At 39.4% G+C, this 26,437-nt stretch overlaps 1 protein-coding gene across 9 annotated transcripts in view; it reads left to right on the top strand.

Moving 5' to 3' along the window:
* Positions 1-26,437, top strand: part of SNTG2 (syntrophin gamma 2) — a 388,440-nt gene that overhangs the window by 219,346 nt on the left and 142,657 nt on the right. For 8 of the 9 annotated variants that reach the window (XM_031008374.3, XM_055378682.2, XM_055378683.2 and 5 more), the window contains exon 9: positions 16,719-16,846. The exons of the other annotated variant lie outside the window; for it this stretch is intronic. In XM_031008374.3, coding sequence (XP_030864234.3) covers positions 16,719-16,846 — 128 coding nt within the window. The remainder of the gene's footprint in view (positions 1-16,718; positions 16,847-26,437) is intronic. 9 annotated transcript variants of the gene reach the window in all.

Raw genomic sequence — 26,437 nt, 5'->3', positions numbered from 1 at the left:
CCCAAGGGACTATAAATCATGCTGCTATAAAGACACATGCACACGTATGTTTATTGCGGCACTATTCACAATAGCAAAGACTTGGAACCAACCTAAATGTCCAACAATGATAGACTGGATTAAGAAAATGTGGCACATATACACCATGGAATACTATGCAGCCATAAAAAATGATGAGTTCATGTCCTTTGTAGGGACATGGATGAAATTAGAAATCATCATTCTCAGCAAACTATCGCAAGGACAAAAAGCAAACACCGCATATTCTCACTCATAGGTGGGAATTGAACAATGAGAACACATGGACACAGGAAGGGGAACATCACACTCTGGGGACTGTAGTGGAGTGGGGGAAGGGGGGAGGGATAGCATTAGGAGATATACCTAATGCTAAATGACAAGTTAATGGATGCAGCACACCAACATGGCACATGTATACATATGTAACTAACCTGCACATTGTGCACATGTACCCTAAAACTTAAAGTATAATAATAATAAAATAAAATAAAATATAAATAAAGCATTGTGGTTATTCTTTGCACTCAAGAGTGTGTTTTATAGTACCTAGCAAAGTGGTAATACTAGCATTGATAGTGTCTATGGACTGGAGAATAAAACAGATGGTGCAATTTCTTTCTTGAAAGAAGTGAGTTGGAAAATTTCTAGACTCAAAGGATTTAAGCTGCTTTGATGGCTGCATTTTCAGACTCACCAGCTTCACTTTCATCCTCCCAGGGCCAGGCCTGATGGAGCAAAAAGCAAAGTTTGTCATGTTCAGAGCAACCTTGTAATCACAAGAAACCCAGAGGAATGGTTTCTGTCTTTACAAGTGGATACCTCTGACCCCTGCTGCATTAGCAACCTCTTCCTCTAGAGGTAGGGTAGGTGGTGTGTAATGTTTTCTCTCTGTCCTGACAGCTGGAGTAATTACCTGAGCTACCTTATATATTTGACAATTTTTCCGTGTTATTATTTGAAGCTAAATTACTAACTACCTGCTTTCCTAGAAGTCACATTTCTCATTTCTTTTTCTTCTGCCTCCTAAAAGCTGAAGCTTGCAGGGAGCTTTTGTTTCTAGTTGCCACATATCCTTTCCCAGCACCTGAGTATGGTTCGCGTAGTTTAAGATTCTAATTTCATTATTTATACTATGCCATTTTTGCCTCGAGAATCCTTTCGAAACATTTATAATGAAGGAAAAATCCCACTCACATGAATATCATGCATTTAGGTTTGGAAGTACAGAATCCATTGATCTTTCACCTGTTGCTGAATCCGTTGCTGCTTCTTCCCATCTTCTGCAAATTCTGTCCTGACTGGCTTGTCAATTGGTTAGTGTGCAGCTTTCCTTCAAAGGGTGCATAGAGGGCTGCCTCCCTGATTGCGCGCATGTGCAAAAATGCTTTTCCTCGCCTTGGGAGATGGTGCCTTCACTCATTGTTCTGGGTTCTTGGATTGCTGACCTGATCCTTTGAGAGGATTTAAAGTGCTCACCTGTGACTTCTGCTTTAGCTGTGCCCGTGCAAGTCTAGTGTGGGACTCACTAGTTTTCCTTTGTAAGAAACCTTTACCAAAAATGAATAAGGAGTTATAAAGAACAAAATATTTCTGATAGTAAATCCCTGCTTTTTCTAACTTAAAAATTTCAAAAAAAAAAACTAATCAAAAAGACTCTGGTCATTGTAACTAACTGAATGAATCAAGAAGGGTATAGGAAAAAAGTCTCAAAACAAAAATTACAGAAGGCATAAGAGAACAGATGAGAAACTCGTAAATAATAGTCACAGAAAAGAAAAGGCAGCTATAATAATAAAAATAAATAAATAAAGTATTGAGTCTGCAATCTGAGAGGAAAGATTGCCTCCCAGGCAGAGATAGCAAATGATCTTGCACATTTAATTGATGTACAAGGTGCCTGAAGTGAAGTAGGTGACTCTGAAGTGACAACTTAATAAACTTCACAGCATCTTTTTCAAGTATAGCATGTCTCTAGAATCTGGAAGTATTCCCACCAAAAGTAATCAGTATTTTTGTTTGTTTGTTTGCTTGTTTGAGACAGGGTCTCCCGCTGTTTCCCAGGCTAGAGTGCAATGATGGGATCTGGGCTCACTGCAGCCTCAACTTCCCGGGCTCAAGTGATCCTCCCAACTCAGCCTCCCCAGTAGCTGGGACTATAGGTATGCGCTACCATGTCTAGATAATTTTTCTATCTTTTTTGTAAAGATGGAGTTTCACCATGTTGCCCAGGCTGGTCTTGAACTCCTGGGCTCAAGCAATCCTCCCTCCTCAGCCCCCTAAAATGCTGGAATTACAGGCGTGAGCCATGGCACCTGACCTAATCTCTATTTTGACCTCTATAACCATAGATTCATTTTGCCTGTTTTTGAATTTCACATGAATGAGAGTCATATTCTTGTGTCTGACTTTGTTTGCTCAATATTATGACATTATATGCAGCAGTAGACTTTTTTATTTTTCATTGCTATCCAGTATTCCACTGTATGCTCATAACACAATGTTTCTATCTAATCTAATGATGTGGGCATTGGAGTTTTCTGATTGGGGCCTATTACATATAAAACCATTATGATCATTTGTGCACATGTCTTTTAGGGAATGTAGTATCCATTTTCTTTTGGGTGTCTACTCTGGAGTGCAGTTGCAGGGTGATATGATACGTGTATGTCCTTACCTTTAGCAGATCCTGCTTGGCAGTTTTCCAAACAGGTTGTATCAACTGACCACCAGCAGGGTGAGGTGTGAGAATTCCAGTTTCTCACATCATTTCATGTCATATGCCTTCACCAGTAAGGCTGGACAGATAGAGAATAGTATTTCTTTAGCATCATCAACACAATGGCAAAACAGCAAGTTCATAAAATTGATGGGAATTAGCAACTTTGTGATTCAATCTGGGCATTTTATTTTTATTATATATATGTGTGTGTGTGTGTGTATACACATATAAAACAACTTAAAATATTTTCAAAAGCTTTTTATACACTCTCAGTTCATGAAATTTTTCTTTTTCAAAAAGCTCAGATGCAAAAGGCATTTATTCTTGCTGAAGGAAAAATTAAGGAAACCTAGAATATATAGTTATTCAAAAGAGGAAAGAAGTAAGCATTAAAAAAAGAGTTTTTCCATGTATATCCAATTTTTTTTTCTCAAACAAATATAAGGAAAGGTGCTTTCTACTTCTGGTAGTGTTTTAGAATATCTGTTAGGAAGGGCTGTCAAAACCCTATTTCCTACAAAAAATGTAAAATAGTTATTGCTTGGCTTGCAGAATTTCAGCGAGTTGAATGGAGATGAACTGAATGTGGAATGTTGAGTTACAAGCACTCAAGGATTGTGGGGGCCACCCTGGGTCCTAATACTTCTATGGGCCCCCAGTCCATCAGGAGACTAAGCCAGGGTCAGCAGTAGAAAGAAGGGGTCAGAATTGGAGAATTCTACATTAATCCAGGAGTTCAGGAACATGGCTAAGTTGATTCCAGCTCACAGCACAAGTAACTGAAAACACATTTAATTTAGACCCCAAAGTTATCCGTAATTTAAGTTCAACCAAATATGGGAATATCAACACATTTTATCAAACACATAAGGGAAAATACTACATAGATGAGTGAGCAAAAAATAAAAATAAAAACAATAGACTCAGGCAACTAAAACGTATAGATTTTCAGACATTGAATATAAAATAACTATGATGACTATCTTAGCCCTTTCTCACACCGCTATAAAGAAGTACTGGAAACTGGGAAATTCATAAAGAAAAGAGGTTTAATTGGCTCATATTTCCATAGGCTGTACAGGAAGCACGGCTGGGGAGGCCTCAGGAAACTCACAATCATGGTAGAAAGTGAAGGGGAAGCAGGCGTGCCTTCACATGGCCAGAGCAGGAGGAAGAGCAAGAAGCAGGAGGTGCTACACAGTTTTAAACAACCAGATCTCATGAGAACTCACTCACTATTATAAGAATAGCAAGAGAAAATCTGCCCCCATGATTCAGTCACCTCCCATCAGGCCCTTCTTCCGACATTGGGGATTACAATTCAACATGAGATTTGGGCAGAGACACAAATCCAAAACATGTGATTCCACCCTTGACCCCTGCCAAATCTCATGTCCTTCTCACATTGCAGAATACAATCATTCCTTCTCAACTGTCCCCCAAGTTTTAACTCATATCAGCATTAACTCAAAAGTCCATAGTTCAAAGTCTCATCTAAGACAAAGCAAGTCCCTTCCACCTATAAGCCTGTAAAATAATTTTAAAAAGTTAGTTACTTCCAAGATACAATGGGGATACAGGCATTGGGTAAATACACCCATTCCAAATGGGAGAATTCAGCTGAAACAAAAGGGCTGCAGGCCCCATACAAGTCTGAAACCCAAAAGGGCAGTCAGTAAATCTTAAAGCTCCAAAATAATCTCTTTTTACTCCATGTCTCACATCCAGGCCACTCTGATGCAAGGGGTGGGCTCTTAAGGCCTTGGGCAGCCCCACTGCTGTGGCTCTTAAAGGCTCAGCTCCCATGACTGCTCTCAAAGACTGGCGTTGAGTGCCTGTGGGTCTTCCAGGAACATGGTGCAAACTATCAATAGATCTATCATTCTGGGGTCTGGAGGATGGTAGCCTTCTTCTCACAGTTCCAGTAGTCAGCATCCCAGTAGAGACTCTGTGTGGGAGCTCCAACCGCACATTTCCCCTCTGCACTGCCCTAGTAGAGGTTCTCCATGAGGGCTTCTCCCCTGCAGCAGACTTCTGCCTGGACATCCAGGAATTTCCATACATCCTCTGAAATCTAGGCAGAGGCTCCCAAACCTTGACTCTTGCCCTCTGTGCACCTGCAGGCTTAACACCACGTGGAAGTCACCAAGGATTACAACTTGCACTCCCTGGAGCAGAGGCCTGAGACATATCTGGGACCCTTATACCATGGTGGGAGCTGGAGTGGCTGGGAGGCAGGGAGCAGTGTCCCAAGATTGCACAGGGTAGCAGGGCCCTGGGCCTGGCCCAGGAAATCATTCTTCCCTCCAAGGCCTCTAGGTCTGTGATGGGATGGACTGCTAAGAAGGTCTCTGAAATGTCTTCAAGGCATTTTCCTTGTTGTTTGGGCTATTAACATTTGGCTCCTCTTTACTTATGTAAATTTCTGCAACTGGCTGGAATTCCTGCCCTGAAAATGGATTTTTCTTTTCTACCACATGGACAGGCTGCAAATTTTCCAAACTTTTACACTCTGCTTTCCTTCTATATAAGTTCTACTTTTACATCATTTTTTTGCAAACAAATATGAGCACAGGTTGCTAGAAGCAGCCAGGCCCCATCTTGAATGCTTTGCTGCTCAGAAATTTCTTCCACCAGATACCCCATATCATAACTCTCAAGTTCAATGTTGCACAGATCCCTAGAGCAGGGGCACAATGCTTCCAACCTCTTTGCTAAAGTGTAACAAAAGTGATGACCTTTGCTACTGTTTCTAATAAGTCCCTCATTTCCATCTGAGACCACCTCAGCCTGGACTTCATTCACTATCAGCATTTTGGTCACAACTTAACAAGTCTCTAGGAAGTTTCAAACATTCACTTATTTTCCTGTTTTCTCCTGAGCCCTCCAAACTGTTCTGACCTCTGCCATTACCCAGTTCCAAAGTCACTTTCACATTTTCAGGTATCTTTATAGCAATACCTCAGCAGTATTCATGGTACCAATTTTCTGTATTAGTCTGTTCTCATATTGCTGTAAAGAAATACCTGAAACTGGGTAATTTATCAAGAAAAGGGGCTTAATTGGCTCATAGTACCACAGGGTATACAGGAAGCATGGCTAGGGAGACCTCAGAAAACTTGAACAATCATGTTGGAAGGCAAAGGGGAAGCAGGCAGGTCTTACATAGCTAGAGTGGGAGGAAGAGCAAGAAGGGGAAGGTGCTACACACTTTTAATCAACCAGATCTCATGAAATCTCACTGTCATGAGAACAGCAAGGGGAAATCTGCCCTCATGATCTGGTCACCTCTCACCAAGTTCTCTTCCAACACTGAGGATTACGATTCAACTTGAGATTTTAGTGGAGACACAAATCCAAACCATATTAATCACATATATTAAACATTAAAGAAATAAGCAAGAGACTCACATGACTGCAAAAATTATAAATCAAGTGACTCTACTAGATATTATAAATATTTAAACAGAAACATCAGTTCACTGTTAAGCAGGACTTTAGAGCTGGAGAGGTTTTGTGAGTGGAAGACAAATGTGAGGTGGCAGCTACAAATTCAGCACAGGGAATGCAGAGGGGCTGCAGAGACAGACCAAAGAGGTCTAGCACATGCTCACCCATCAAGGTGTCTGAACCATGTGCTACTTGAAAGGATGGAGGAGAGGCAACATTTGAATACATAATTAATGATAATTTTCTGGAGATAAAAATTTACAGCATATGAATTTACAAATTCAGAAAGAACAATGTGTCCAAGGTAGGATAATTGCATTGGTTAATTTTATGTGTCCACTTGGCTAGGACGTGGTACCCAGATAGGTGGTCAAACATTATTCTAGATTTTTCTATGAAGGTTTTTAGATGAGATTAATAGATCAGTGCTTTGGGTAAAGCACATGGACCTCCCTAATCTGGGTGGGCCTCGTCCAATCAGTTGAGGGCCTTAAAACAAAAGGGTGACCTCACCAAGCAAGAAGGGATTCTGCCAGCTGCTGCTTTTTGGGCTTAAACTGCAGCCACTTCCTGGGGCTCCAGCCTGCTGGCCTATCCCTTCAGATTTTGGATTTCTCAAGCCTCCACAATCACATAAAGCAGTCCCTTAAAATAAATGTATCTCTCTACACACACAAACACACACACCCCTCATTGGTTCTGTTTCTCAGAAGAACCCTGACTAATACAGTAGTTAAAGGCAATCCAATTCTAGGCAAACTATTGTGAAACTACGGAGCACCAAGAAGCAACAGGCAATCTTAAAATCAGCTAGGGAAAGCAGAGATCATTTCCAAAGAATGGCAATTTAGTTGACAGCATATTTCTCAACAACAGTGGAAACCAGAAAATAGTGCAGTATTATTTTCAAAATTATGTAGGAAAGAAAAATAACTGTTGAGCTATCTTTATGATCCTCATAAAACTATCTTTCCAGAACAAAGTAAAAATAAAGACTTGTTCGCACAAAGAGAGTCTGAAAGAGCATTTTACCAACAGACTTTCGCTAGTAGAATTTCTGAAGGACACACTTCAGGAAGATAAAGAAACATGATTCTAGAAGGGCGGCTGGAGAGTAGAGGGCATGTACATGCAGATGGGTCTAACAAGCGTTAGCTTTATAAACTAATGCACCACTGTTGACTGTGTCCAGTGTCTTAGGTTAAGAAAAAACAGACACAGCGTGCTGAAAACAATAGCTTACAATTCAGAATGAGGTGAGTGGATGTAAAGTACATTCTGAAGTGCTCATATTGTTAAGATACTTCACGAATTATGATAGGTATGCCTAGTAAAACATCAGAGATACATAGTTGACCAGTAAAGATAAATAAAATGAAAAAGAAGAAATTAATTACAAAAAAACCTGAAAATAGAAAATAAAGAAATACAGAAAAAGAAGAAAATGAGAGAACCAAAGATAAGAAGGTAGAGTTGAATATAAATACAGCAGAAATTAAATAAATGTAAATAGATAAATTTGCTAGATAAGAGTCAGAGGCCTATTAGATAAAATAATAACAAACAAGAAATTCAGCTTTTGCTATTTAAAAGAGACACACTCAAAATAAATTTTCATACATTTTACTGAAAGAAAATTGAAGGAATTCAATATATATACAATAATAATGAGCAATACCAGAAAACAGATGTTAAGACAAAGTGCATTGTTAAACATAGAAATGATAATTTTCAATTTGCCTGAAATACATGAAAAATGTCAACTTAAATAGCTACAAAATATATAAATTTTTAAAGTTAATACAGTGAAAACTTAATCTACTGTCTCCTTTTGGGGTATCAGTCATCTCTCTCAAATATTGAAAAGTCACACAAAATCTTAATAGTAACGGGATGGGTTTGAACTGTAATATTAACAAAGTTGAACACATGGGCATAGTAGTTTATCAATCCAATGGCAAATCTTAATAAATATATTTTTAATGGTGAATCTTTAAGTGAATTCCCATTAAAATCAAAAATAAGACAAAGATACCTACTGATATTTATTGTGAAAGAAATATTGAAATGGAGGTTCTGATAAGCACATTATGACAAGAAAAAGCAACAAAACATGATTATTGTCAAAGAAGAAATGGGACTGTTATTTCTAGATGACCTAAAAATGCAGCCAAATACACTATGTAATATGGATATAATGAGAGATCAACAATGTGACAGCATATAAGATAACATAAAAAGTCAACTACAATTATATTCAAAAATAGAAAGTGTAATAAAAAATATGTTAAAATATAAATAAAGTATAAGGTAGCAAATCTTTGTAAGACCTTTATAAAAATATGAAATAGAAATACCATATCAATGGATAGAAAAACCTCAATATCCTAAATATGAAGAGTCTTCCAAGTGCATGTATACATTCCAAGAAGTGTCAATATATATCGTATGAGGATAATTTTGTAGAAATTAACAAGACAGTTCTCAACATATTTGTAAGAGCAAAGTCCCAGCATAGTCAAGGTATTATTGAAGCAGGAGTTGGGGGTCTTGTTCTTCTTGTTCTTCCAGATCTTTTATTTGAAGATACTGCAATTAAGACAGCATTCAGGATCACGTGAAATGACCAACTGAAACACAATAGAGGAAATATAATGGGACTCTAACTTTTTTTTTTTTTTTTGAGATGGAGTCTCGCTCTGTTGCCCAGTCTGGAGTCCAGTGGCACAATCTTGACTCACTGCAACCTCTGCCTCCCGGGTTCAAGTGATTCTCCTGCCTCAGCCTCCCAAGTAGGTGCACGCCAGCACACGCAGCTAATTTTTTTGTATTTTTAGTAGAGACGGGGTTTCACCATGTTGGCCAGAATGGTCTCAATCTCTTGACCTCGTGATCCACCCACCTTGGCCTCCCAAAGTGCTGGGATTACAGGCGTGAGCCACCACGCCCGGCCGGGACTCTAATATGGAATACTTCATATAACAGAGGGCGTCTTAGAGAACACTTGGAAAAATAAGGAAGCTTGGAATAAAAAATACATTTCACATGGTTTAACAATTAATATATGAAGCCAAATCTTTAAAACCTTTGGGAAGAAAATCAGAATAATTTTATGATCTCGGGAAAGGAAAAAACTGTTCATCTTAAAAAGTGAATGTAAAAAATTTAAGTTCATCTTAAATTTTACTGCATTAAAAAGCTTTCTGTTAAACACAATAGTAGTGTGGAAAGACCAACCGAATTTGGGGAAAATATTATATATATATATATATATATATATATACACACGCATATATATATACATATATATATATATACATATATATATATATATATACACACACACACACACACAGTCATCCATTGGTTTCCACAGGGGATTGGTTCTAGGACACACTGCAGATAACAAAATCCATAGATGCTTAAGACCCTTATATAAAATAGTATAATATTTGCATATAACTTGCCCACGTTCTCCCATATACTTTTAATCATCTGTAGATTACTTATAATACCTAATACAGTGTAAATGCTGTGTAAATAGTTCCTACTCTCTATTTTTGTATTCTATGTATTTCTATTTCTCTATTTTTCATTTGGATCATTTTGTATAACTTTTTGTGGGAGATGTTTTCAATGCGTGGTTGATTGAATCCACAGATGTGGAACCACAAATACGGAGGGCTGACTATATATATATATATATATATATATATATATATATATATATATGACATATATAAACATATGTATAAATGCATGTGACTGTAAATGTATATATATAATACTTAACCATATATATATTTGGAATATAAGAATATTTACAATTACAATAAAGGACAGCAAAATAGAAACATACACAAAATATATAATTGAATATTTCCAGAAAAGGAAGCAAGAATAATAAATGATCTAGCACGTTAAGAGATTTTCAAACTCATCAATTATAAGAGAAAAGCAAATATCTTTGGAAGTCAATTTTCTGTAAGATATCATATACCCAAATGCTGCCACGATGTATATTGATGTGTATTGATGGGAATACTCATTCATAGAGGAAGCAGATATAAATTAGTGCAACCACTTTGAAAAACAATTTAGTACTATCATTTACAACTGAATGTTTAAAAACATCAATATGCAGAAATTGCACTTATGGATACAAACGCCAGAGCTGAATTTACATGCTCCTTCAGAGACATGCAGCAAAATTCACTGAAGCTAGAATCAGGAGGCAATCCCACATGCTCATTAAGATTAAAATGGAAGCAAAGAACAAGACAATAACCATAAAAATATCAGTCTATTAATATTTGATGAGTGGTCTTCAAAATAAGCAATGTTCCCAAGAGGAACATTTTATTATGATTTAAAAATAATATGAGTTCATCAGGAAAACATAATAATTGTAAATATGGTATGTACCTTATAACAGAGCTTCCAAATACAAACCGAAAACTGGCAGAGATGGGAAAAATACAGAGAAATCCACAATCAAAATGGGAGATTTTAATATTTTATGCTCAGTGTTGATAGGATGGATAGACAAAAACATTAGTAAAGATGTAGAAGAACTACACTACCTTATGAATCAACTGGGACCTCGCTGACATTTATAGAGTCCTGGATCCAAAGTCTCCAGAATGCACTTTCTTTTCAAGTGAACATGGAACATTCAACAAGATAGATCGAATGCTGGGCCATGATCTCCTACTTAGGACTAAAAAGATTTATACAAAATTCAAGTATCCTGCAACTGGTGAATTCTTTCAAATAAATAATATGTACACTTTTCTAACTCTTTCAGAAAACAGAGGAGGTTGAAATGAGTCCCAGATAACTCTGTGAAACTGGGATAACACTGATACCAAAACCTTCCACTGAGATTAAGAGTGACAAATGTTACACAGGCCGGGCACAGTGGCTCACACTTGTAATCCCAGCACTTTGGGAGGCAGAGGAGGGAGGGTCACTTGAGGCCAGGAGTTTGGGACCAGCCTGGCCAACATCATGAAACCCCATCTCTACTTAAAAAAAAAAGCCAGGCATGGTGGTGCATATCTGTAATCCCAGCTTCTCAGGAGGCTGGGGCACGAGAATTGTTTGAACCCAGGAAGCTGGGGTTGCAGTGAGCCGAGATCACACCATTGCACTCCAGTCTGTGCAACAGAGTGAGACTTTGTCTCAAAAAAAAAAATTATATATATGTATATGTGTGTGTGTGTGTGTGTGTAGTGTGTATATGTATATGTATATATATGGACCAATAGCCCTCATGAATGTAGATGCAGAAATTCTTCAACAACATATTAACAAATCGAAAGAAGGATCATGTATCATGAAAAAAATGGGGTTTATTTCAGGAATGCAAGCTTCGTACAACATTCAAAATCCAAATTTAGATGACAGCATAGCAACATTATTTATAATATCCTCAAGCAAGAAACAATCAGATCTCTTTCAACAGGTGAATGGATAAAAATGAATAATCTGCTGACACACACACATTAACATGGATGCATCTCCCAGGCTTTATGCTGAGAGAAGAAAGGCTTACACACAAGTGATAGTGCATCATTCGATTAATACCAAGTTCTAAAGCAGCAAAACTAGTCTATAACAGCAGAAACCAGATCAGTGACTACCTTGGGCTGGAGGGATTGCCTGCAAATGGGCACAGAGGAAGTATCATGGGGGTAGGTGTTATGCAGATGAGGTAGAAATACTCTGTTTCATAATTTGGATTTGGGCTGCATGGGCTACATATATTTGACAAAACTCATCAAACTGTGCACTTAAAATCTGCACGTTATTGTATGCCATTTATGCCTCAATACAGTTCAGTTACAAACAAAAAAAGTGCAAAGCTTTTCAGTGATTCACTGTAGAAAATACAGCAACATCTAAAAAGTTGGCTTCAAACCTCTTATTTAAACACAAAGTATTAAAACACCAAGTGTATGCTGATGCCTCTCTTATCTGTAGTTTTGCTTTCCTCAGTTTCAGTTACCTACAATTAACCACATTATGAATTATTACATGGAAAATTCCAGAAATAATCATAAGTTTTAAATTGTGCACATTCAGAGTAGCTGATGAAACCTTGTGCACACACCGCTCCATCCCCTCATCACAAGGAGACGGAGGAGTACAGTAAATAAGCTCTTTATAGAGAGACCACATTCTCATCACGTTCTTTACAAAATAGCGATGTAATTCCTCTATTGTATTAGCAGTTGTTAATCTCTTAGAGGGCCTAATTTATAAATTAAACTTTATTATAAGTGTGTGTGTATAGGAAAAAAGCATAGTATATATCTATATGGTTTGGTACTACCCCCAGTTTTCAGGCATTCACTGGGAGTCTTTTTTATATTCAAGAAATGATTATTATTAAAGCAGAAAGGCTCAGAAGCCTCCTGAAAGCAAAGATTTGTCTTCAGATTCCACTTTTTATTATCTGTGATCTAAAAATATTATTTTCTTGTATGTCTTTAAAAATTATTATGTGCAGTATGATCTTAACTTTTAAAAACCAAATAGAAAAAGACCATGAGAAATATACAAAATGGGTGATAAGGTTTTTTTTAACCTTTTTATATTTCCCATCTTTTCTAGAATGTGGTTGTATTTCTATGATAATCAGAGAATGTAGACTTAAGAGTGTGCTCCGAACACTACTTTATGTCCATACATACATGCCTTGAGGAGGCAAAAATGCTGGGATGATATGCAGTATATATTAAACTGGGAACCTTGTAAGTGGCTGAAATATTTGGAGGCTTTTGCTTTCATCTAGTTTTATTCATTTCCAGTAACTTTATAAAGAGTATGTTAAAAGTACTCAATTTTTCTCGAGTTTTCAAAATGCACCCATCCGGGCACAGGCCCTCTAGAGATCTACCTCCATTCAGAATGTTTATCTTGTGAGTGTTGCAGATCTCAGGACGAAATCACTTTTTGTCAGCCCCAAAGAACCAGAGCTGGGAGAATGCAGAGTGGGGGAGCTCATGCTTGCATGTCTGAGATGAAGGCTGTCTTGAAAACTTCTAAAATAACCTCACAAGTTCCTTCTTGGGGACTGCAACAATCTGAATACAATGCTTTAGAAAGAGCACCTGCCCAGTGACCTGATGCCAATTCTTGCTTTGAGTCTCTGAACCTGATGGCCTCCATCTCCAGGCAGCTCACGTGAACATCGCTGCCAGTACAGGCTCCCCCTCACCCTCCATTCTTCGAAACGTGTGTGGCTTGCGTTTTTGGTTATAATCCGTTCTTCTAATTCTTGTATACATTCAGTGTATTGGGAAATGTTTTTCTCTAATTTTTTTGATTGACAATCTTATAATAACTGTGGCATCTCATAGTAAATGCCGTGTGAGTTGGTTGGTCAGTCACATATAAATGCTACAGGATGGCTTTTGGGGGTCAGTTCTTTGGCAACTTTTGACTGCATCGTAAATTAAATAGAGGAAAACATGTTCTGTTTTGTTCCTCATCTAAAATTGGTTTCCACTGCCATGGATAGATGCAGATGCTTTTGCAACCCTGGAAATGCTGAGCTCTGCATTCCTGTTGGAAGCAGCAAGATTACAAAAAGCTGACAGGTACAAGCTATAGGGTTTGTGATCAGCTGGTAGGAACATGCCTCATTATATCTGCAAGCTATTGAGTTGATGTAAGATTTGGGACCACGATGAGAATCACGAGGCTCTGCTTTCTGCAGGACATGAACTCCCTCAGAGTGGGGTTTGCTCAAATGAGCAGCACCTACCTTGAGCTGACTTTGGAGATGCCTGTGTGGAAGGCGGGCATAGGACCAGAAGGCCTTTCCGGGCACCCTGCACATACTCTTCTCCTAAGGAGAGGACGCTGGAGGCATTTCCTCCAATGTCAGTGCCAGCTTGTGACTGCAGAGAGCAAAGAGCTGGGTGTGCTGGGGCAGCTGGAGAGGAAGGAGCTGCAGAGGGGTAACACTGGCACTCCCTCAGTAGATGGGAGCATTTGACCCCGCTGAGCTAAGCAATAGCTCACAGAGACCTGACTTCTCCCCTAGCTGCTAGGTTATAGAAAATATTTTCTCCAGATTGTGCAAAATACTTTTCCAGAGGAAAGTACATTCAGTGGGACATGAAATTCAGGGTTTATCAGTGGCCTCCAAGTGAAAAGCGTCCTATGAAAGTCCACAGTCTGGAGGCAAAGCTGCACCGACAAGCTCTGCATGCAACCTGATTTTATAAAGAAAAAATGGGTTTTCTCAGTGGGGAATTGCTTTTGATCCTACACTTTTGAAAAGTAATCTTCAACTGATTTTATGAAAGGATGCATACTATTTTGTTTATTTAAATATTGTGTATTGTATAGTAGAATCCTCTATGCAATTTTAAGTGGTGGTTTTGCAGTATAATTCTAGTAACTCTGCAAACAGATAGCACACTGTAGCAAACCTTTGAATCAGCAACAAGGGGTACAGAGTATGTGGCTAAACACACAGCAGCATTACTAGGATGAACTCCTATGGCACATATTTATTATTGTGCATGCAAATACCACAGTTAAAATTAAATGAATAGGGATAACTAAAACGGTGCCGCAGTATGCAGTCATTTATAATGAATTCCTACACAGGTTGCAGTGGTCTATGTAGACAAATGGTATTTCAGCAAAGCTAATATGAAATACATATCAGGTGATCAGAAGGTATTTCAGTGTCGTTCTCGTGCAGGCACCAAAGGTGAATCTCTTACCAGAAGTTAGAGCCCAACAGAAAAGGGTAACAATGAATGAATATCTGTAAAATTCAGCTCAGAGTTCCAATGTTCCAATATCGCCACTTTTGCTATTGAGCTGTTGGCCACGGAATTAATAAATATAGAGAAACAGTGTTAGGATGATAACCCAAACCCAACCTCTGGCTGTGTGAGTTTTTTTTCTGCCTTCTGACACATCTGTAGATGGCGATGCCGCCTCTTGTGTATGGCGCTCCAACCTCCCTCAGTGTCCATTCCCCCGTCCCACCTGCGTTGAGGGAGAGGCCTTTCATATAAAATCCCAGGGCAGGGATGCAAAGATGATTTGAGGTGGAGGAGAATGAGAAAGGGGCTTATATATTAGCAAAGACAAAAAATAAATCACACACTCTTTCTGTTAAGCGTGAGCATTGTGTAGAGAGTCGTATGGAAACGTCATCCACGTGGAAGCGAAGCCTCCAAGGTTCCAGGGATCTCATGAGAAACCCTGGGGAACGGCCGCCCGTCTCCTCTCACCGCAAACCAACCAGAGCCAGTTCAGCGGCACAGAACTGTTAGGGACATTATTTCTGGGCAGGTAAAGCTGACTGCAGAGGAGACTTGAGGTGGACAGGGTTGGCTCTTTAAGTGGTGGATTAACCAATGTGTAAGGTATACATTTATAAGGAATGAAGTCTCAGATAACATTCTAATACATAGTGAACATCCAGCAGCTTGACACTTATGAACAAGCAAGTATGAAAGACACTTCATGCCACCCTTCGAGCCTCCAGAAAGCCCAGGTCTGTTTTCTCACGGCGCCCCTGCTTACAGAAAGTCTTGCAGACAGATGCTCGGATTCCAGGTGCAACAGTCCCTGGACCCTACGGTCCACAGAGCCCGGAGCTCAGGGCTGGTGCTTCCCGTGGACACTGAAGCAAATTAAAACAACAGAAATGCCTTGTGAGTGTGGGGCTTGCCTGTGAGCGCGGGTTACACCTGTGAGTGTGGGGCACACCTGTGAGTGGGGCACACCAGTGAGGCGCGTTCTTGCCGGTCGCTGGGGCGGCAGCACCTGGTTCATTCCTAGCGAGCCCGGCTCTGAGATCAAGATGGCTCAGAGAGCTCAGGCTCCTCTTTGAGAACGTGGAATGGGAGGTGGGTGCATCCTGTGGCCCAGAACCCACCTCTGACCCTTTCGTTGTTGGACGCTCGCGGGGCTGCTGCCTGGTGCTGTAGTGGTTGCATGGCTCCTTCACCTTCCCAGACGGGCTTCCTGTCGAGCGCTGCAGACCCGACGAGGCCTCACCACTTTTCCATCTGGGCCCGGCTCTGACCACAGCACAGAGTCGTCGCTACCGATAACAAGGCAGACCCGTGACCTGGACGCCCGTTGGAATGTCATCAGGCATTCTATCGTGTGTCTCTCGACCTAAACTCGCTGAGTGGACATTTCAGGTTGTTTTGGTTTTGCGTCTTTCTCACGGTCTCTATGCACTGAACCCAGTGCTGTGTCTACAACTTTCCCTCCAAATTTAGGCCCCTCTTCTCCTTCTCCTTCCCTTCAGCTTCCTCTCTTTCGTGCAATTTGCAGTTGGAAAATAGCGGGAGAAAATGTCTTAAATCCGGGTAGAAGAGCACTTCTTTCTTTCCAGATCTTTCAGAAACAATCTCACTTGCTTTTTATCAGTTGAAATGTGCTGGACTTGAGTTCTGTGTTCCAGGTGCCTGCAGATGCCTCTCCCTGCATGCAGCCTCCTCTGCCTCTGTGACGCTTCATTCTCCTTTCTTCTGTACAGGCCCCATCGTCACCTTCCTCGCCCATAGCTAAGGACCCGAGGTATGAGAAGTGCTGGCTGGACACCTTGTCCGTGCCTCTGTCCATGGCTCGCATCTCAAGGTACAAAGCCGGAACGGAAAAATTAAGGTGTGTGACCATTGTCTGAGATGGGAAAATTTGATGAACCCCGTGCACTTTTGCCAGTTCCTACAGGCCACTGGTTACTCCAGAGCGCTTGACTGTGACATTAGCAAGTGTGCGTGCTGTCTTCTGGTAGATTTAGCATTTGGAATAAACAAGTTAAAGATAAAGAGAAAATGAGAAGTCAGGTATCAGAAAGTGAATTTATTACTAAGAATAGTTCTATCTAGGGCAAGGTGGCATGGTTACTTCTCATGAAACAGTCATTAGTAAAAGAAATTCTATTTTTAGTTTTAAATGCTAACAGAATTAGACTGGAAATAAAGACTGACTTCTTGTCCAAGTCTCAGATGTTTTTAGAAATGCCACTTAAACTCTGTGGGCCTCTTTTTCTTCAGGAATAAAATGAGAGGGTTAGACCAGCACTTATGTTAAATAAATGCTAACTAGCTTGTGAGCTTGGTTAATTAAATAATTTCAAAGATGTCACTATAAAAGTCGATGTTTCTGTAGCTTTTCGAGTAGAAAAATGTATGCTTGGCTAATTGTGCTATTTAATCACTGTGGAAAGGCCCACAAGTAATGAGTTGGTGAATTTCCTTTTTCTGTTCTTTAGACAGATGTGTAGAAATAGCAAACCTTCTGTCAGCAAAGGAATTTTTTTTTAATTGAGCACTGTACTTCCCACAATGTGTGTGCATCTGTGTGAATGTGTGTGGCTATGTGTGTGGTCTGTGTGAATGTGTGTGGCTATGTGTGTGGTCTGTGTGAATGTGTGTGGCCGTGGTGTGTGTGGTCTGTATGAATGTGTGTGGCTATAGTATGTATGGTGGTCAGACAGTACAACCTGAAATTCCCTTTACTGGTCCTTAAATGGAAGGAAAAGTCTAGCAAACATTGCTTTTCATGAAGCGTTAGAATTACGTTTTCTATATTAATTGGTATTAGCTGTACAGCCTCTCACAAAGGATGTTCATGTCTGTGGAAGGATGTTTATGATCCCATTGCAGGAACAGGGACAGTAAGCTTGATTTTCAGATTTGTGCCCATCTTTGGTAAAGAGAGACAAACCTAGTAAAAGATGTGTGTATTGCTAGAGAAGTGGAAAGACAGGTAGGTGAATATGGGTGGATAGATAGATGATAGATAAAGTGGATGGATGGATGGATAGGTAGATAGACAGACAGACAGACAGATAATGTTCTGCATAATAATATTTTGGTCAAGGACAGACCACATATGCCATGGTGGTCCCATTAGATTGTAACGGAACTGAAAATCCCTACTGCCTGGTGACATCAACCATCGTAACCTCACAGTGAAAGATATGACTCACGTGTTTGTGGTGAGGTTGACATAGACAAACCTACTGCACTGCCAATCATGTAAAAGGAAACAGTAATGTCCTGGACCTTCACATTCACTCACTCCTCACTCATGGCTTCACCCAGAACAACTTCCAGTACTGAAGGCTCTATTCATGGTGAGTTTCCTGCACAGGTGTGTCATTTTTTAACTTTTATACCCTATTTTTACTTTCGCTTTTCTAAGTTTAGATGTGCTTAGATACACAGATACTTGCTTTTGTGTATTTAGATACACAAATATGATTGTATTACAGTTGTGTAAGTATTCAGCATAGTCACATGCTGTACAGGTTTGTAGCCTAGGACCAATAGGCTATACCATGTAGCCTAGGTGTGTAGTAGCCTGTATCATCTAGGTTTCTGTAAGTGCACCCTACGATGTAAACACAATGACAAAATGACCTAATGACACACCTCTCAGAATGTATCCCCATCATTAAGTAACATCTGACTGTAGATATACAGATGAATTATTGCAGTGATAGAGGGGCTGAAATATAGATAGATTACAGAGATACAGATAGATGGATAGGTAAATAGCCATTTGTAAAATATAGCAAGATGTTTTAACAGTTCGTGCTCTAACTGTGAATTCCTTTTAAAATGTGTGCGTGTGCCTTTCTTACAACATGTTTCTTTGGTTTGGGGTTAATTTGGGAACCAAGTAGAGATCTGGGCATGTATCTCTCTTGACAAAGAGGGAAATAGTGCATGAAATGACATTTGTCTATTAGCGTATATGAATTAAATGGGTTTTTAGAAAAATAGAGCCACTGAACTTCATCACACACTTCCTAGCCCATCTGCCATTGAATGTGATGAAGATTGGCTGTTCTAGCTTTGGTTTAAGGATGAATTCAGGTCATAAGATGGAATGTCTCCTACTCTGAGGACAGGATAGGGTCTCTAGTTGTATTAGTCCATTTTCATACTACTATGAAGAAAAACCTGAGACTGGGTAATTTATAAAGAAAAAGAGGTTTAATGGACTTACAGTTCTACATGACTGGGGCGGCCTCACAATCATGTCAGAAGGCAAAGGAGGAGCAAAGGCATGTCTTACATGGCGGCAGGGAAGAGCATGTGTGCAGGGAAACTGTCCTTTATAAAACCATCAGATCTCGTGATTCTTATTCACTATCATGAGAACAGCATGGAAAAAACCCACCCCCATGATTCAATTACCTCCCACCAGCTCCCTCTTGTGACACATGGGAATTATGGGAGCTACAATTCAAGATGAGATTTGGGCAGGAGTACAACCAAACCATATCACTAGTAATTCTTAACTAAATGCAGACTTGATAACCCATTCTGGCAGCGTGAGAACATGTAGAAACACATGTGTTATTCTTGGTGACAAAATATTTTAACCCACTAAGCCATTCATACCACAATCATTGGGATAAATACGTGACATCCGGGAGAATGAAATGGAACCCAAGAAGTCAGCTGACTGCCTGAGCCTCAGATTATGTTTCTGTTACAAAAGCTATCACACACTGATTTGGTTTGGATCTGTGTCCCCACCCAAAGCTCATGTGGAAATGTATTCCCCAATGTTGGAGGTGGGGCCTGATGGGATTAGATCATGGGGTAGATTCTCATGTATGGGTTAGCAAAATCTCCCTTGGTGCTGTGCTTCTGACAGTGAGTGGGTTCTCCTGATATCTGGTCATTTAAAACTGTGTGGCACCTCCCCGCTCTCTCTCTCTCTCTCTCGCTCCTGCTCCTACCATGTAAGCTGTCTCGCTCATCTTCTGCCTTCCACCATGATTGGAAGTTTCCTGAGGCTTTCCTAGAAGCAGAAGCTGCCATGCTTCCTATGTAGACTACACAACTGTGAGCCGGTTAAGCCTCCTTTCTTTATAAATTACCTATTCTCAGGTATTTCTTTATAGCAGTGCAAGAACGGACCAATACACACTGTAACAGCAAACTGAAAGGTTTATAATTTTTCATAAGACAAGAATATTTTGTTTTATAAATGCAAATATATCTTACTAGCTTTGCTGACTTTTTTATGATTTTTAAGCAAGCTTTAGTATGGGCAGGAAAGGGCAAATAATAAAATGCATAAGGGCTTAAGCTATGAATTTTATAAAGCCTGTTTGTTCTGAAACATATTTGTGTAAAGTCCCATTTGGAGGCTGAGATACTGTTCTTAGCTCCACCTTACGTGTAAGCTCCTCAGGTCTCATTTTAAAAGGGATGAAAAAGAGAAGAGACTTGGGTGTGTTGATCCCAGTGGATGGAGTTCTAAAATTCCTGTGTATCTTCTCCTGAGGGCTCCTCAGTCTAAGGAGGGTAAGGAATAAGTTTAGAAATTGTCAGTTCTCAATCAAACAAGTTTTAGAATCTTAAAACAAAAGCTGTAAGCTGTAGCCCAGGAGGAACCTTTAGATATCATATAATGGAAACATAAATAGGATGAAGAGGTTGGAAGCCAGCATCCTGTGGGTGTCCCCTCTGACTCTGTCCTTGTCCAAGTATAGGACCTCAATCTATAACCACCACCTTCTGGGTCCTTTCTAAAAATAGACAAATAATAATCATGTATAATTAATGTACAATGTTATGTTTCAGTACATCTTTACATTGTGGAATAATTAAATCAAGCTACTTGGCATGTCAGTAACATCACAACCTTAGCATTTTTGTAGTGAAAATATTTAAAATCTACTCTTTTAGCAATTTTGAAATATACAATACAGTACTTACTCAGTTAACATCATTGATTGGTCCTCAGAAACTGCAACTTGGAGTGAAAAGATTTATAAAGAAACCAATTTTCCGATAGGCTAATAGCTATAAATAAGAGTTAGATTCCTACAGCATATTTTTGGTCACAAAATATCACCAAACTTCTAAATAAAGATCAAAACACTTCAAATATTAAACATTGAAATAAATATGAGCTTTGCATACATTTAAGAAAGATTAATAAAAACAAGTAAGATAATTATTTGCCCAATTATTTCATTCAGGGTTGGGGAGACTGGAGTCTGGGCTGGAAGCTCAGGGCTCAAGCTGGGCAACAGCCCTGGACAGTATGCCATCCCACTGCAGGACGGCTCACGCATGCCCACAGCCACTCAGCCTGGGACCATTTGGACACAGCAATTAACCTTACCTGCACGTCTTTGTGGGGAGGAACCAGAGTGCTTAGAAAAACCCATGCAGACAGACACAGAGCAAACATGCAAACCTCACAAAGATATTGTTTCTTCTGTTACCTGTGCTTTTGGGTCATATTTGAGAAATCATTAACCAAATAAAAGTCGTGGAGCTTTTCCCTATATTTTCTTTTAGTAGTTTTATAGTTTCAGGTCTTACATTTAAGTCCTTAATCCATTTTGAGTTGATTTTTGCATATGGTGTGAGATAAGGTTCTGGTTTCATTCTTCCACATGTGGATATCCAGTTCTCTGAACACCATATATGGAAGAGACTGTCATTTCCTCATAATATGTTCCTGGCACTTTTGTTGAAATCAATTGACCATAGATCTGTGGGTTTATTTCTGGCTTTTTATTCTGTTCCATTGGCCAATGTACCTGTGTTTATGCTTGTGCCTTGCTGTTTTGATTATTATAGCTTTGTAATATGTTTTGAAATCAGGTGGTGTGATGCCTCCATCTTTGCTTTTTATGCTCAAGATAGTTTGGATATTCAGAGTGTTTTATGGTTCCATATACATTTTAGGATTGTGTTTTCTATTTCTGTGAAAAATATCATTGGAATTTGATAGAGACTTCATAGAATTTGTATATCATTTTAAGTAGTATACAACATTAACTCTTCCAATCCATGAATGCAGGATATCTTTCCATTTTTGTGTGTCATCTACAATTTCCTTTATCAATGTTGTATATTTTTCATTGTACAGATCTTTCATCTCTTTCGTTAAATTTACTCCTAGGTATTTTATATTTTTATACTACTGTAAATGGGATTGTTTTCTTAATTTCTTTTTTGTATAGTTCATTGTTAGTGAACGAAATACTACTGATTTCTGAGTGTTGTTTTGTATCCTGCAAATTTTCTAAATTCCTTTATTAAGTCTAACAGTTTTTTTGAGTCTTTAGAGTTTTCTATATATAAGCTTATGTCATCAGCAAACAGAGACAATTTCACTTCTTCCTTTTCTATTTAGATGCCTTTTATTTCTTTTTCCTAATTGTTCTTGTTAGCACTTCCAGTACTATGTTGTATGGATGTGGTGAGAGTGCACATATTTATCTTGTTCTGGATTTTAAGGGAAAACCTTTCAGCTTTTCATCATTAAGTATGATATTAGACATGGGCTTGTCACACGTGGTCTTTATTGTGTTGAAGTACATTCCCTTCATACCTAATTTGTTGAGAGCTTTGATGATGAAAGGATAATGAATTTTGTCAAATGTTTTTCTGCATCTCTTGATACAATGTTATGGTTTTTGTCTTTCATTTTGTTAATATGGTGAATTAGATTTATTGATTTGCATGTGTTGAACCATCCTTGCATCCAAGGCATGAATCCCACTTGATCATGGTGACTGATCTTTTTAATGTGCTATTGAATTCAGGTAACTAGTATTTTGATGAAGATGTTTGCATGTATGTTCATCAGGGATATTGGCCTGTAATTTTTGTTTCTTGTGAAGTTCTCATCTGGCTTTGGTATTAGGATAATGCTGGCCTCATAAAGGTGAGTTTGGAAGTGCTCCCTACTCTTCAATTTTTTGTGAGGAATTTAAGAAGAATTGGTATGTTTTTCACTATTTATTTGGTAGAATTCAGCAGTGAAGACATCTGGTCTTCAGCTTTTCTTTGATGAAAGATTTATTATTTTTGTTAATTATTATTACTGATTTGATCTCCTTACCTGTTATTATTTATTTAGATGATCTATTTCCTCTTAATTCCATCGTGATAGGTTATATGTTTCTAGGAATTTTTTAAACATTTTTAAAAGCATATTTTACACTAATTCTTTTTTTTTCTTTTTTTTAATTATACTTTAAGTTCTAGGGTACATGTCCACAACGTGCAGATTTGTTACATATGTATACATGTGCCATGTTGGTGTGTTGCACCAATTAACTCATCATTTACATTCAGTATATCTCCTAATGCTATCCCTCCCCCCTCCCCCAACCCCACGGCAGGCCCCAGTGTGTGATGTTCCCCTTCCTGTGTCCAGGTGTTCTCATTGTTCAATTCCCACCTATGAGTGAGAACATGCGGTGTTTGGTTTTTTTGTCCTTGCGATAGTTTGCTGAGAATGATGGTTTCCAGCTTCATCCATGTCCCTACAAAGGCCATGAACTCATCCTTTTTTATGGCTGCATAGTATTTCATGGTGTATATGTGCCACATTTTCTTAATCCAGTCTATCAGTGATGGACATTTGGGTTGGTTCCAAGTGTTTGCTATTGTGAATAGTGCCACATTGAACATATGTGTGCATGTGTCTTTATAGCAGCATGATTTATAATCCTTTGGGTATATACCCAGTAATGGGATGGCTGGGTCAAATGGTATTTCTAGTTCTAGATCCTTGAGGAATCACCACACTGTCTTCCACAATGGTTGAACTAGTTTACAGTCCCATCAACAGTGTAAAAGTGTTCCTATTTCTCCACATCCTCTCCAGCACCTGTTGTTTCCTGACTTTTTAATGACTGTCATTCTAACTGATGTGAGATGGTATCTCATTGTGGTTTTCATTTGCATTTCTCTGATGGCCAGTGATGGTGAGCATTTTTTCATGTGTTTTTTGGCTGCATAAATGTCTTCTTTTGAGAAGTGTCTGTTCATATCCTTCTCCCACTTTTTGATGGCGTTGTTTGTTTTTTTCTTGTAAATTTGTTTGAGTTCTTTGTAGATTCTGGGTATTAGTCCTTTGTCAGATGAGTAGATTGCAAAAATTTTCTCCCATTCTGTAGGTTGCCTGTTCACTCTGATGGTAGTTTCTTTTGCTGTGCAGAAGCTCTTTAGTTTAATTAGATCCCATTAGTTTAATTAGATCCCATTTGTTGATTTTCTCAGGTTATCTAATCTGTTGACATATAATTGTCCAGGGCCCGTTCAGCATCTACAGTGGGATGGGAACCCGCCAGCATGTTGGAGGCACAGACAGGCGAGTCCCTCTGGGTCTTTGTGTGAACAGTAGTAATGTGGTTAGGCTTTGTGTCTCCACCCAAATCTCATCTTGAATTGTAATCTTCCTGATCCCACGTGCCTAGGGAGAGACCTGGTGGGAGATGATAGGATCATGGGGGTAGTTCCCCCATGTTGTTCTCATGATAGCAAGTGAATTCTCGTAAGACCTGATGGTTTTATAAGGGGCTCTTTCCCTTTCGCTCCTTACTCTTCTCTCTCCTGCTGCCATGTGAAAAAGGGCCAAGCTTGCTTCCCCTTCACCCTTCACCCTTCACCCTTCACCCTTCATTGTTGCTGTGGGGAATATGAGCAGGGGTACTTCCCATTCCACCATGTGCCGACATCACCCTTGGGTCTTTTCTTTTGTTAAGTAATTAGACCAATGATGGTTGAGGTTCCTTAGTTTCCTCAGTTCTTTTTTTTTTTAAAAAAAGACTGTAAAGAGTAGATGCATACTTAAGTCTAATTCATTTTAAATATGTATTTATATGATACAAATCACGTGTAATAAGTGCAACTGTTTTTATTTCCATTTGCCTCCAACCTGTTACAAGCCCGTGCACTGGCAGAAGTTATTTTCCTCCATTCCATTGTCAGATCAAGCTTATACTCAAGTGGTTCTTTGGTAAAATGGGAACTATTCATTTGGATAAATTATGTGTCATTGTGAATAAGGATTAAATCATTGGCTACACAGTACCAGAAAAGATTGTTCACTAAGAATTTGAAGGGAGAGTATTGAGATGAAACTAAAAAAGACATAAAAACATAAGCATTCTTCCTAATGGACATCAGCAGATGCCACAGAGTGGGGCTTTCCCTCAAGTTCTCCAACAGGAAAATAACCCCTGTCCTGTGACACTCGGCAGGTCGTTATGCAGCATCACAGGTGACTTAGCATAATCATGCGATCCTGACTACTGGCTTACGTAGGCATTATGTAGTCTACATTTCTATTATGTAGAAATGTAGTACATTGGATGTAGAAATGTATGTACATTTCTATTATGTAGAAATGTCTGTTATGCAGACACTTCTGTGACATCAGGTGAAGAAAAGCATTGTTGATGGGGTGGCCATGGTGGTGGAGATGCTAGAGATTTGTCTGTCTTTACCATATCAGTTTTCTATTGCCATGTAACAAACCCGTGCAAACTTAGCAGCTAACACAAGACTGTTTTATTATCTCACAGTTCTCATGGGTCAGGAGTCCGGCAGCGCCCGGCTGGTCCTCTGCTTGGGATCTCACCAGGCTGAAATCAAGGTGTCGGCTGGGCTGTGTTCCCATCTTCAAGGCTCACTCAGGGTTGCTGGCAGAATTCAGTCCCTTGACGTTATAGGACTCAGTTCCCCACCTTTGTCAGCCAAGGGCTGCTCTCCACCTCCAGAGACCACCATGTTCATTAACATGGTCACCCTCTGCCCTCAAGCCAGCAGCAGGTAACAGGTAACCCCATGAGCCTCCAATCTATGACTTCCTTCACTCTGACCTCTAGACCCAGACGTAAAGGGCCATGTGTTCAGGCTGTACCCCTGCATAAATCTCCCTAACTCAAGGTCAGCTGAGTTGAGACGTTGATTGCATTTGCAGAATCCCTTCACAGAAACACCTAGTTTCTGTTGATTGAATAATTGGAGCAGATGTTTCCACCAAGGTCTGAGAACTGGGGGCTGCCTTAGAACTCTGCCTGCTCTAGTGTCTCAACCTCTGTTTCACTCTGGAAAGCCCATAGCACGTCCACGCTTCTTAGAAATTCATCCTTTTAAAACAAAAGTGGCTCGGATGATGGTTGGCTGTTCTTCCACATGGTACCATTTGACAAAGCTGGATTTGAGCCAGGCTCCTGCCCATAGCATGTGTGTTTCAGAAAATAGAGAGTGAAGAAATACTTAAGAACAAGAGAAATGTCTGTGCTTGAAAAGTATCCACAATCATTTTGCAAGTGAGGAAGCTTCACAAGAGGCTCAGAAAAGAGGAAGAGCTGTGGTGTCTCTGGGATGTGCCCCTGGGGAAGCAGGTGGTATGAAGGAATAGTACGGGGATAGAAACTAAGAGATTTCTAATCCCGCTTCACCCTCTTGG

The sequence above is a fragment of the Gorilla gorilla genome, chromosome 12 (genome assembly GCF_029281585.2).
Source record: "Gorilla gorilla gorilla isolate KB3781 chromosome 12, NHGRI_mGorGor1-v2.1_pri, whole genome shotgun sequence".
Classification (NCBI taxonomy): Eukaryota; Metazoa; Chordata; class Mammalia; order Primates; family Hominidae; genus Gorilla; species Gorilla gorilla.
The sequence above is the reverse complement of the archived record's forward strand: the minus strand, read 5'-3'. Positions and strand labels throughout refer to the sequence as shown.